The 13,634-nt window shown below is 31.4% G+C and overlaps 1 protein-coding gene across 2 annotated transcripts in view; it reads left to right on the forward strand.

Annotated features, from left to right (window-relative positions):
* The first annotated feature begins 1,463 nt into the window (after nucleotides 1-1,463).
* BMP5 (bone morphogenetic protein 5) overlaps nucleotides 1,464-13,634 on the forward strand; it is a 164,331-nt gene continuing 152,160 nt past the window's right edge. The window contains exons 1-2 of one of the 2 annotated variants that reach the window (XM_074310628.1): nucleotides 1,464-2,048; nucleotides 2,388-2,692. In XM_074310628.1, the coding sequence (XP_074166729.1) occupies nucleotides 2,038-2,048; nucleotides 2,388-2,692 (316 nt within the window). In that variant the 5' untranslated portion in view covers nucleotides 1,464-2,037. Of the gene's footprint in view, nucleotides 2,693-13,634 lie in introns of both variants that reach the window. The other variant, XM_074310627.1, reaches the window with a different exon arrangement.

Raw genomic sequence — 13,634 nt, forward strand, 5'->3', positions numbered from 1 at the left:
CTGAAGCTGTTGCTATACAGCACCTAACCTGAGTCAATTAAAAAAAAATCAGTGAGGGAAATGACAATCATCCTAACAAAGTTTTAGTGAGAAACATTTTAACAAAAAAGTCAATTTTTAAAAATAAGATTACTTTGATAAAGTTTAATGTCAACAAACTAGACCATCGAGGAAAACAAGCTAGCTTATAAAAAATATTTGGAGAGAAAATGAGAGGAAAAAATAAAGAAAACATTGTTTTCTTCCATTCCTCCTCCCCCCCCCAAAAAAAAAACAAACTCAAAGAAAAAACTTGACACTGTCTAGCTGATTTGAGAATCTGATTCAAACTATCCCAACAATATCAGATTATCTTTGAAACAATGAGATTTATAATTCCCTATGATTAAAAGATAGTAATAAAATTTATAGCTATGTAAAAATACCCATTTGTCTAAAATATCAAGGTTTAAAGATAAACTTGTACTCTACTAATTTCCTCTGATCAGCTAAGACATCTTAAAATGCATTTACTTTTCCCAGTGGCTCCCAAAGATTTACATCAGCCTTTAGAAAAAGTAAAATAGTAAAAGTAAAATTTGAATTTATATAATTTCAGACAAGGACACTTGCTTTTTGATAAATAGGTGGTTTAACCATTAAAATATTCCATGTAAGATTAAAGTTAAAAGGTTAAAAAATTTTAAATAATAATTTTTAATTACCTAAGTTCTCAAGTTTTATGATTTTAATTTTTAAGACTGTACAATTATGTATTGTTTTAAACTGATTCCTATGTATAGATGTACAGCACAACATGCGTGTGTATGTATGTATATAAAAGAGAGAGAGAGACAGACAGACAGACAGTTAAAAGGATAATAGATCATTTTACTAAGTAAAAATTACTTTAAACTTTTTAAACCTAGGTGGTCATAACCCTCAAATTGTTATATTTATCACTATGTTGGATAGAGTGTATTTCCTAATGACAGATTTCATAGTTTTATTTAGAAGGACATCAAATACAACTTAAAAACAGCAAATTTACCTAAATTTTAGAAAATGTTTTTATTTTGTATGTACTCTCAATGAATAAAACTTCAGATTCTTAATTTAATAAAAAACTAGAAAAGTAGTCAGAAATAAAGCCTAGTAATCCAATGACATTTCAGTTATTATTCAGGATTTCATTTTGAAGTGTGCTAAATGTGTGCCTTTAAAAGAAAGACCCAAAGGAGTTCTGTGAAGAACAGCAGTTAGAATCTTTATTCTCATATGTGAAAATATCCATATTTTGGAACTTAACTACAAAAAGCAGCATAATGCTAAATTAGGTGTGTGGTTATAAAATGTTAAAATGGAGATTTTTTTCTGGCAGTCAAAGGGTTAAGGTCTTTTTGCTTTACCAGTTTCAAATTACAATGAGAAGCCTCTTCTTTCCCAGCAGGGTTGTGCTTACATTAGTCTTTAGATCTCTCTTGAAGAGGCTGGTATATTTGTGCCTGCTGGAGGTGGAAATAACAGTAAGAAGGAGAAAGGAGTTGAATGGACTTTCGAGAAGGTTTGCAAGTAAACTCAGGAAAACACATTTACTTTACTAGTACAACCTTAAGTCTCATTTTACACTAAGAGGACCCAAAAGATGTTAAAGTTATCACCAAGCTGCCGGAAAAATACATATGACAGCACCAAGGTGCAGATCAGGATAGATCTGTGATTCAGGACTTTGTCTTGGAAAGAACACAAGGGTTGTGAAGAAGTTTAAAACAAGTGAAGATAACTCTGGGAACTGCAGTTTATCAGAAGATCAACTTTTGTTAATCCAAACACCAAAGAGCTGATTGCTTTACATTTCTTTAGGAATGCATAGGTCATTTGACCAAATCATATTAGCCGTCTTCTGCTACATAAATGCAGTACAAACTATAACTACTGTGGATAATTGGAAATCCGAGTTTCAGCTTTCTTAGGAATAATCGCAACTTGACATATTCCAAAATACTTAAAATAGAAAGGAAAATCATTAAGGATGTTGTCTTTAGAAAAGTCACTGACATGAAGAATAGGTAAATTTGTTTTTCAGCTGCTGGGGAACTATACCTCTCAGAACTCAGATTTTAAGAGAATAAGAATTAAGAACAACCACCAAAGGGAAAAAAAAAAAAGAAAAAGAAAGAAAAGAAAAAGACAAAAAACTTTTCCTTTGGGGGAAAAATGTATTTGACTGTACTTTTACTTAGGGGTATTGTTGGTTTGCTATGGAGCTGCTGGGTTCTGGGAGGTTATGCAAAAGGAGGATTAGGAGATAATCATGTTCACTCCAGTTTTATTTATAGGAGGCTACGGAATCATGAAAGAAGGGAAATTCAGAGGGAAATTCTTTCTATTTTGGGCTTACCTCACAGACCCAGACCATTTTCACCTGGAAAGCAAGCTTCTTCTGCTCCTCTGTTTATGCTGAATCTGTACAATGCCATGACAAATGAAGAAGAAGATGCCGAGGAGGAATTGGAATATTCAATAAGGGGATCCATGGGAAGAGAAACCAGAGGAATAAGAAAGGGATACCCTACATCTCCCAATGGATATTCTCAGAGAATACAATTATCTCGCACTCCACCTCTGACCACCCAAAGTCCTCCTTTGGCAAGCCTACATGATACCAACTTTTTGAATGATGCTGACATGGTCATGAGCTTTGTCAATTTAGGTATGTTATATTATTTGTTTATTTGTTTATTGCTAATGCAAGTTATTACAAAGTGGAAGTTTTACTAATGGCGAAGTAGCTGCATGGTAGGTGGTCATGTTTATATAAAGTCATTTTCTATAACTCTCCTCTCCTGGCTTCTGTTTCCTTTCTTTCATTGATGTAATGTAAATTCTTGCCTTAGGCAGCAAAGCTCATGTTTTTTAAGTATAAAAAAAGTTAAAATTAAACACTTATGGTTTGAGTAGATTTGAGTCTTTTCAGAACTTGTTAAAATCTCAACCATGCCTAAACATATGAACAAACAGATGCTATTGTAGAAAGCAGAAATCTAAAAGAACAATTATAAGGTTCACTGAAAAAGGAGCATTTGATGATGAGAGAAAGTGAGAAAGCACTTGTTGATTTTGTTTGTCATTTTAAAAATATATTAGATGTATCTTAAATTATATTTATATCTTTTTAATAAATTTTCTTGCAGGAAAGATATTTGTAATTAAAACTATCATAGCTGAATTCATTATAGCTGAATCATATTATCAAATAGTACTAATATTAAGGAATTCTGATATGACATTTCTTTTAAGAAAGTGGGGGGAGATTGACCAATACTTTCTCTATGAAATAAGATACTCAATATATATTCCTGTTTTGAGAATGGAAAGGAAAATATAACTCATGTATTTGATGACAGTTGTTGTCCATACAATCTTTCTTTTAAATCCTGAGATTAAGCCATCCACCCCCCTCCAATGAAAATTCCTGTAATTAGTACTATTATTGTCTATGAGATGATACACAAACACACATTAATTCAAGGTTAATGGTGTTGGTAATAAGTAAGTGGTAGTGATGATGTTAAAATATTGGAAAATGTTCAGAATTGATTTTAGATAATCAAACCACTTTCTGTTTTGTTAGTATCTATTATAGATTTCCTTAAAAGACCATTAGCATTATGATGGTTTAAAATGTCATTTTAATTAATTATCTCACCAAAATCTTCTACTTAATACATTGATAGCAATAGAAGTTTTTGCTTTCAAACCTATTTAAAATAAATTGTGTGGTTTTAATATTCAAACTTAAACATTTTTATCTGTAAGTCTAACAGCCAAAAAAAGAATTAAATTTTTATATCGATTATCCTATTGGTTTTATAAAATATGGCCAACTTAATTTGAAAGTGGAGTAGCTCTGTCAGGAAGTTATCTTTTAAAAATTCTTATACAATATATTTTTTCAAAAAGTCATATGGTTTCAAAGGCCAAAGAATGTCTGTATATTTTTATATTATGTGCTACTCAGTGGACTCTGCTTATTTGGTATCAGCCATCCTTGCAAGAAGAATAAGGTGTTCTCCAGGGTCATATGTTTTATGTTACCGAAGATTTAAAAATTGTGAAAACTTTAATAAGGAGAGTTTTCCAGTGGTTGAAATAATCAGATATCCTTGAAGTCTGTTCTCATACATTATAATTACCAAGTTTCTTTTGGTCCTTACAAGCCATTAAAATATAGCTTAACCCCAAATTAGTTGGAATACTCTTCTTTGCTCTGAATTCTATGTAATTGTGGTTTGTAGAGCATTTTACTTTGCAGCTTTTGTAAGAAGTATTCATGAGGAATTCAGGTTAGCTGGAACAGTTTTATCTTAAAATTCCTTATTTAGACATAATTAACATATTCACAAATAAATCATGGAAAGAAGCAAACAGTTTTACATGATTTAAAATCTGATAGAGAAGGGCAAACTGTTATTACCAAGAGTGGAAAAAATATTACCTTGGTCCTGAGTTAATCTTAAACAATATATTTTCAAATCAGGGAAAGTTGCTGACTGGATCTTTAAGAAGAAAGACAAATTAATTTATATTAAAAAATCATCTAGCACCATCATTCTAATTTGTGAATCATTTGGAAGCTTTTTCTGAATAAATAAAAAAAGACCACTTATAAACCAAAAAATACAGTTTTCATTAAGCAATTTCTAGGACCTTCTTGTTATCATTGGAGGACAGTTCCATTTGGAATTAATGTTTTGCTGTACAGGGAATGCTCAGTTATAATTGTTTGGATTACATTAGTAGGGTAATTCAATATGTATGTTCTGGGATATATTTGGTCATGTTATTCTGGAGGAGGAATATTAGATGTGAGCTTCAGACAGGAATATTGTTTGTATCATGACTTGCAAAGTGAAATAGAAAAGTGAGCTATCCTGGGGAACTAACCACAAATTTCCCGACTTTATTGAATCATCCTAAATGAAACCTCTCATTTTAAATATGCAGGCTCATTAATTCTGACTGAAAGGTGAGTTTTTGCTAGTTGGATCAGGAGGAAGTTAAATTAAAACTATATCATTCTCAAAGCTTTTTTTGTAAATCTGAACTCTGTGATAAGGACTACTTATCCTAAGGATGAATTTGATGGCATGCCTTATTCCAGAAAACAATATAAAGCAAAGCAAAGATCAGCATCTATTGTAGATAAAGTTCACCTTTTTTGGCATGCTTGAGAATTTGGCCTTGTTAAGCACTTTTGTAAATACTAGTTGGAGCTTTGCTAAGTTCCTACTACCTTTCCATGCCCTGCCAGTAGCTGATTTTCCAGTGTCCCAAATGGCATCTCATAAGCAGAGAAATAAGAGTAAATTAATCAAATAAATAGTCCAAAGGTAATTTGGCCTGAAGTGGTTACCCGGATATAGATAATTATGAGAAATATGAGGAAATCAATCTATTTACTTGTCCAGTAAAAAAAAAAAAAAGAAAATGCTTCTTATACAATTTTTTGCTTTGATCATTAAGGAAACTGTTGGCATTTTCTATCAAGGAACCTGTTTTCCGTTGTAATTTTAAAACACAACTAAAATATATTTTTCTATGATGATATCTTGCTGACAAAGGACAATTGGGTTGTATTCAAGATGGGTATGAGCATTTCTTAAAAACAGCTTTAAGGGAAGTCACTTTTGATTACAACTATTACTGGGAAAATGGCCTTGAATTAAACAACAGTTTTCCAGTCAATTGATAGGTGGGTCGTTTCCGTTTTTATACTACCTTTTTTTTTTTTGGTAATGAAATGGGCAGCTCTAGCATTAAATAGTAATACTCTAATAATAACAGCTGCTTATGTTATTAGACTTTTTTGACTGGTTAATTTTGAAAGAAAAGTGTCACATAAGCAACCTATGAAAGGCTCTTTTCTCTGTTGTCATCATCCCTTTTAATTAAAACATCACTGCATTCTAAACCTTTATCAGCTGTTTTTATCAATGAAACTATTGAACAGCTGCAGAAATTTCAACTACATTATAGGTGCTGGTTCTAGCAACAGCTTTGTGAGAGGATATTATGATTTCTTTAACTATCTGTTTTCCAAATCTAAAGACTTGGCACTTGATCCTCTAAAATATATGAATTCAAAACTACTATGTGAATTTTAGAAACTTAGGAAATATTATTTTCAATTCTTATATGCATTTGCATTTGGAATCATTTAAAATTAATCCAGTCAGTCTAAGACATTATAAGTCATTTTTATTTGATTTTTTTAGTTATAATACCATTAAATGACACAAATGTAAAGACATAAAAAGATTAATTTTAATAAAACAGAAATAAAATATAATTTTTACTCTTTACTGTCAAGCTTTATTATGTTGAAAAGAGTTGAACTTCAGTTTTATTTGCTTAAATTCTCCAATTTAGTCATATTTTTGATTCTCTAATGGATTTTGCATGGTGATCTCAGAACTAGTTAATAAATGCAGTTGATTACTACATTCAAGTCCATGTTCCTAGAAAGGTATTCACTGTGGGGCACATAACTCATAATATTCTTTTTTAAACTATCTTGTAAAACTATTAAATATAATAATGTTTTTATAAACTTACAGCTTGATTTGATATTTAAGTCATTTTATCTTATTCAGACTTACAGGGATATCAAACTAATTAACTGGGATTTTTGGGGGGCGGGTTAGAAATGATTTTCCTTGTTGACAGCTTAGAAAAGCATTATGACTATCTTCTATGACATATTGTTTTTAGCTTATTGAAATATACACTGAAGAATTTTTAACTAAGTAAAATAAAATGTAACATTTCTAAATAGTCCTATGTGGAGTAATAGCATCACTGTTAATATAAACACATTCAATAAAAATTTAGGATTTTGTTTTTAGCAATCTCTCAGGACTCTCACTATGACTATTTAGAAGAGATTAGTAATGATAATAATAATAATAATAAAGATCTTTTGGGTAGATGGAAAAGTAGAGGTGATTAATTAAGGTGCACTTATGATTTATCTTTTTTTTTTCCTTTTTAAACCATTACATTCAGAAGTGTGAGGAAAGAATTTTCCTTTGAAGTTCTTATTATTAGCTGATTCACTATTTTCAGTAGTAATTGAATTCTAATCTAGCTCAAGTTCAAACTGATGCTCAAACTTAGCTAGTGATTAAAGTTTTATCTGTGTATGTCCAAGTGAAAAATAGGCCATAACAGGTTTGAGTTTGAAAAGGTTTTTGTCACCACTACCAGCTTCTTCCTTGCATTTTCCCTCCACTCCCCCATTCCACTCTTACCTTTAAAAAAAAAAAAAAAAAAAAACAAAAAACAAACAAACAAAAAAAAAAAACCACCTTCATTTCTGCATTATCTGTTTAGCCTCTGGTCTTAAGGATACTTTTTTTTTTTTTATTTCCCTTTTTTTCAGGGTGGGGGGAGGGTTGAAAGTCATAGTTTCTTCATCCCAAAAGGGTTAGATTAACAGAAAATCAATTGGTTACAGTTTTATCCTTTAGGTACAGTGTTCTGCTTTCTCTGAACCTGAGAGCAAAGAGTTTATGAAGTGCCAATTTCATCCTCCCCAGTAAGGAGAAAGCCTCCCCAGGGCATCAGAATAACTCTGGCTGTTGAAATCCTCTGTAATTAATTTCCACACCTTACAACCTAACTCCATCTTCCATCACTATTACCCCCACCACTCAGATCTTCTCTCCTCTTTAATTTGTGACATCTTTTTCTATTCATCATTATCAATTGAACTTTAAGGAATTGTAAAGCTTCCACTGGGTTCTAATATAATAATGCCTTTGGGAAAGAGATTTTTGAATGGGAAACATGGAAAGAAATATAGGAAGAAAAGATCAGATAAGTACAGGATTGGAGCAATGAAAAGAAATGTAAGAATATTGGAACTGGGACTTGGTAATGGGACAAGTATTAGCAGTAAGGAAGAAAAAAGAAAAAATATAGAATATATTACGGGAAGCTAAGAGATACAGAAAAAATCAAACAAAAGACTAAGTGATAAAATATACAAAGGTGCAGGAATGAACAGAAATGGGACAAAAAAGGGGAAATGAATGTGAAGGGGCCTCAAGTTCTGCTTTTTGAGTTGTGCAGGTGGAGAGTAGGTTGAAATTCCTCAGTCTACCTCACACTGACAAGACAACTAATTCTCCATCCTTAAACCAGATCACGTCTCTCTACAAACTCTTTCATCCTTATAAACTAAAATACCTAAAAGGAAGAAAAAAGTTTAAAAATCCCTCGATACATGTACAAGAAGCACACAGACGGGCTACTAACATTTATGGTCATAAATAATGTAGTAGCTTAGCTTTTAAAAACCACAGGTTAAAGGATGAGGCCTGCCATGACGCACAGAGAGGGGCTGAGATCAGAGGAGCAACTAAAAGGTTTGGGGAGAAACAATGAATCCCCTTGTTCTAAGTAATATTTATGAGTGCTTTTTTGCACCTTAAGTTCATATTTTATTGGCTAGGCCATGGGGTTTCCCCATTTGCTCATCTCTTAAAATAACACCCTTGGCTAAGATTTCCTATAAAACATACAAGTAATACAGCAGGCAGAACTCACCGATCTTGACAACCAACTCATTTATTTAGGGAAAGAAGGAATCAGTTATGATTTGGGTGTCAGATTTTGACATTTGAGATCCAGCTCACACTCAGAAAAAACGTGTTAGTAAAACAAAAATAGTAGTCAGAATATTCACCTGCCTTTTGAAGAGAGATGGAAGGAATCTTAAGTAGCATAGATCACCAGAAATGGCAAATTATAGATCTAAGGTTAACAGTAGTTTAGAAAGATAGAAAAGTAAACTTAATAAGATCTTCAAAACTCCAGATCAAGTAAAGAACAGACTGTTTTATAGAATTAGAATACAGGTTGTACTTTAAGACCAAGAAGACTTAGTGTAGTTTTAAAGTTTTGGTACACATTGTATAACCAACTTGAATTACAGACATCTTCATTAAATGGGAAAATAAATACATAGATAGATAGCTATATGGATAGATAAATGCAAGGGAGATAGATTTAAAAAAAAATCTTAATTTATGGAAGATTAAATAGAAAAAAGTAGAAAATATCCATCCTTCTCAATTTATAATATGATGAAAGCTTTGTTAAGTATTATGACAGTGTTTCAAAATGGTGATTCTTAATGGAGTGTGTATATATATTTATGAATGTATATATGAATGTGTACATATATATGTATGTATATTTGCAATGTACCACCTAAACATGACCTAATTTTAGATCAACTAATGAAAGTCATCAAGAAAGTATCATTTTTTTCTATTGTATTATATTTAATTAATTTATCTATGTGCTTTTCCAATCAAAATAGCATTGCTTTTGATCATAGGATCATTTACAGAGAGGTACAAATGATCTCAGAAGCCAAATTGGCCAACTTTTTTTTTAGGAGAAACTGAGGCTCAGAGATATTATACTACCAAAGTCACACAAATAGTAATTTACAGTTAGAATTTGAAGTCAAAGCTTCTTATTTTAAATCCAGCAGTCTTTTCACTGTGCCATTATAAGTAAATTTGGTAAGGCAACCTCTATATAAGTTGTTAGAGGTTTTTTTTTGTTTGTTTCTTTTATTTTTGCTGAGGCAATTGGGATTAAATTATTTGCCCAGGGCCACACAGAGATTTTTTTTTGGTAAAGCCCCTAACAAATAGAATATACCAGCCTATAATAAAGCAACAGAAAAATCTTTCTCTTTCCAAATCTTACAGATTTCTATTGCCTGACATTGAACTATGTTTTGTCATGATGATGATGAGGAGGAGGAAAAGGAAGTTCATCCTCTTTATCATCACCAATAACATTGTTCTTTTTTTGTTGGGGGAATTTATAAAAGTTAAGAGAATGGTACAATCCTAATATGAGAATGATGTATTCCTGTGAAGTCTGGCAAAGTTAATTAATTAACTCATCATGAGGTATATATGGGGGGAAAGGGTCATGTCTATATAGATACTTCTAAAAATAAGATTTTGTTTGTATATGTTTATATATGCAGGTGTACATACATATATACATGAGTATCCATAGCTATACCTATACAGATATGTATAGATATGTTTTATTCATTGGTAAGTACCATAGATGAAATATCTTCTGCCCATAGCAAATAACAGCTTGAAATTATTTACTTCAGGTATTTATCTGTGGGTTGTGACAGTAAACAACTTTGATAAAAGCACTGAGTCAATTTAGTGAATGCAATAATTCACAAGAGGTCATTCACTCTAAATACAATCCCCATTCCTATTTTCATCATATAGATATGTGTATGCATAAATAAATTAAGCAGCTGTTTAATTCTGGAAAGACACCTAGCTATCTAAGATGAACACCAATGTCCTATGCAATAGGAAAATTTATTTTTTGAATTTATGGTCAAGCTCTCCAAAAGGTATTCAGCACTAACACTATCCTAATTGCATAATTATGTGAAAGTTTTTTGTCTGACAAACCAGAGGAGTAAAATGAAAGTGTAAAAAAAATTCATATTGCCAGCAATGTGGAAAGAATCTGGAAATGTAAGCTATTAAATAAGTTCACTAATATGTGCATCTTTGATAGATATTACTAAAGGAGAATAAGGTGAACACTGACACTGAAGAAGTCATTTTTCATAATATTTATGATACCAATGATTTTAAAATATTCTGTCCATTTCAAAAGCTCATCTTTTTCAATATCAATATACTTTCTTCAATTCCTTCAGAGGATATGTGGTCTTGAGAATATGGATATCCCTGCCATTGGTTTAGATTGGCACCTATTATGCTTTTTCATTAATGTGATTCTTTTTCATGTTATCTCATCCAATCCTCCACAGCTGAGTCTCACAATTTACTAGGAAGAAGCAATTTGACAAAGGGGAAAGAAAAATTATTCTATGGGCAGAGGACCTGAGCTCAACTCTTGCCTGTAAAGTTCGATGATACAATCTCTGCTTGAAAAGATATGAACATTTTAGTTAACTTATTTGCATAATTCCAAATTGTTTATTGAAATGGCTTTATTGAGATAGTTCCACACATTGTGCTCTCATGTGCTTATCTTTCTATAATCTTTCTAATAAGGATTATTACCATTTTTTTTGTCTTTGCCAATTTTCTGGATGGGATGTAAAACCTCAGGTTAGTTTTGATAAGCATTTCTATTATTACTAGTGATTGGTAGTACCTTTAATATGAAGAGTTATTACATAGTTGTTGTTTTTTCTTTTGTCCGTATCATTTGACCTTTTATCTATTTGAGACTGAGAGTATATAGGCTTTATGAAGAGACCAAAGAAAGACAGTGTAATGTCATAAAAGGCAAAGGAGGAAAGAATTTTTATGAGGGGACGATCAACAATATATAACATTGCTAAAAGATTAAGGAGAATAAAGACCAACAGGAAAAAAATGCTTTTTTAATCTTATATATTTCTTTAGTTGTCTTTATTTCTTTGGTACCAAATCCTTTCCTGAAAAAATAGGATTTTTGTCTTGTCAACCACTTGTCTTATTTTAGATGCATTAAGTGTATTTTTGGAAAACCCTTTTTGATTTCTTGCAAACAAGATTAACTCTTTTAATTTCTGCAATTGTCTCTCTAACCTGTTTAGATGAGAATTCATCCCTTACCCTTATTTATAATATATAAAAAATGTGATTTATTTTCTAATTGTTATGGCAAGAGCTTTAATAAATATTAACTAAATATGTCTATTTAATAAATATTAAATTAATGACCTAGATGAGTCATTTATTGAATATGATATAAAATGTCAGCCCAAAGTTAATTTCTACCAGATTGCTACAAAAATAATTTTCAATCTCTGAAGTGCTATGGACAATATTCAATTAAATATAAGCTGTATTATTATGCCATATCTGTAGTACTATTTTCACTTTAAATATTGTATTTTGGAGGAATCACTTCTATGCCTGGTATGTTTTATCTCCTCATTTCTACCTCCTAGATTTATTGGATTCCTTTAATTCTTAAGTCAAATTCAGTTTCTAGTAAGTCCTCCCTGTTGCTATTAACTTTCCCTTGAGATTACTTTCCATTTATACTATAAAAGAAAAAACTCTGCAAATATCTTGTGTACTTGGTTGTGTGTAAGTTGTCTTCCCAAATAGAATTAGGGTTTCTTGTAAGCAAGAAATATTTTTTGCCTTTTTAAAAAAAAAATATTTTCAGGACTTAATTTCCAGATATATAATAAATATCGAATACATGTCTGTTGACCAAAAGACTGACTTTCTCAAACTAGAAAGCATCCAAAAAATGGTGATCAGATTGATGAGTGGTCTGAAAATTAGAGATAATCAAGAGCAAATAGGAAATTTTCTAAAACAGATTATTTGAAAGTATACATGAAAATTGTCTTCAAATATCTGAAAAGCCATGGTATGCATTATGTATTTGAATTATTCTAATTGGTTCTAAAGAACATACTTAGGAGGAGAGGGCAGAAAATTATGGAAAGACTGATTTCAATCTATTTTGTAAGAATTAGAAATGGATTGCCTCAGGATGTATTGAGTTCATTATCTTTGGAGGTCTTCAAATAAGTAGATAAATGGCTATTTGTTGGGAAGGTAGAAGTAATTTTATATTAGTTATATGTGAGACTGATCAGTTTCTGAGATCCTTTACAACTCAGATTTTATAATTTTGTGAGTCTGTTGTATCCTCTGGGATATGCTTTTTGGAAATTGCTTTTCAAGTAATCTAGGGTCAAATTCCTAGGGCTATACTATTACTTTCACTTTTTCACTTAATCCTGAATATTTTTTGCTCACTTTCTTCCTTTGGGGGTAAAACCATACTATAAAGTTGAAAAATACTTGGCTTGTGTGGATGTACCCATACACTAAGGAGCCACTTTGGAACAAAGAGACATTTTAAAAGAGTTATTTAATATTCTTCCCATCAACAGTATTTTTGAACATGCTCAATTTTTACAAATTTGATTCATGAGCACAATCTATAGATATAAACTGCTTGACCTGGCAGTTGGAAATTCATTTCGCTCAGTCACACAGTCTTAGTGTATTATTAGTGTATTATGTGTGTATGTATTTTGTTAATTTGCAGTTATTCTCTTAATATGTTGAATTAGCATACATATGACTTCACTTCTTCTTGGAATCATACACTCAAAAGTGGCCTTAACCTTTCCAGATGGTTTGTGTAGGTTCATTTTTATCTAATGACCATTTGACTCTCATAATTTGACTCTCACTTAATAGTTTCCTGTTGTACTATTTTGAAATAGATATGAGAGTTTATTTAGCTGATACAAGAAGATATATAATACCTTTTAGGGAACTCTAATTCCAAACTAGGGTAGGTAAGTGGTGCAATGGATAGAGTAGCAGGCCTGGAGTCAGGAAGACTCATCTTCCTGAGTTCAAAATACGACTTGAGACACAAGCTGTGTGACCCTGGGCAAGTCACAACTCTATTTGTCTCAGTTACCTCATCTGTAAAATGAGTTAGAAAAAGAAATGGAAAACCAATTCAGTTTATTTGCCAATAAAACACTAAATGGGATCATGAAGAGTTAGGTACAATTGAAAAAATGACAA

This window comes from Sminthopsis crassicaudata, chromosome 4, assembly GCF_048593235.1.
Source record: "Sminthopsis crassicaudata isolate SCR6 chromosome 4, ASM4859323v1, whole genome shotgun sequence".
Taxonomy (NCBI): domain Eukaryota; kingdom Metazoa; phylum Chordata; class Mammalia; order Dasyuromorphia; family Dasyuridae; genus Sminthopsis; species Sminthopsis crassicaudata.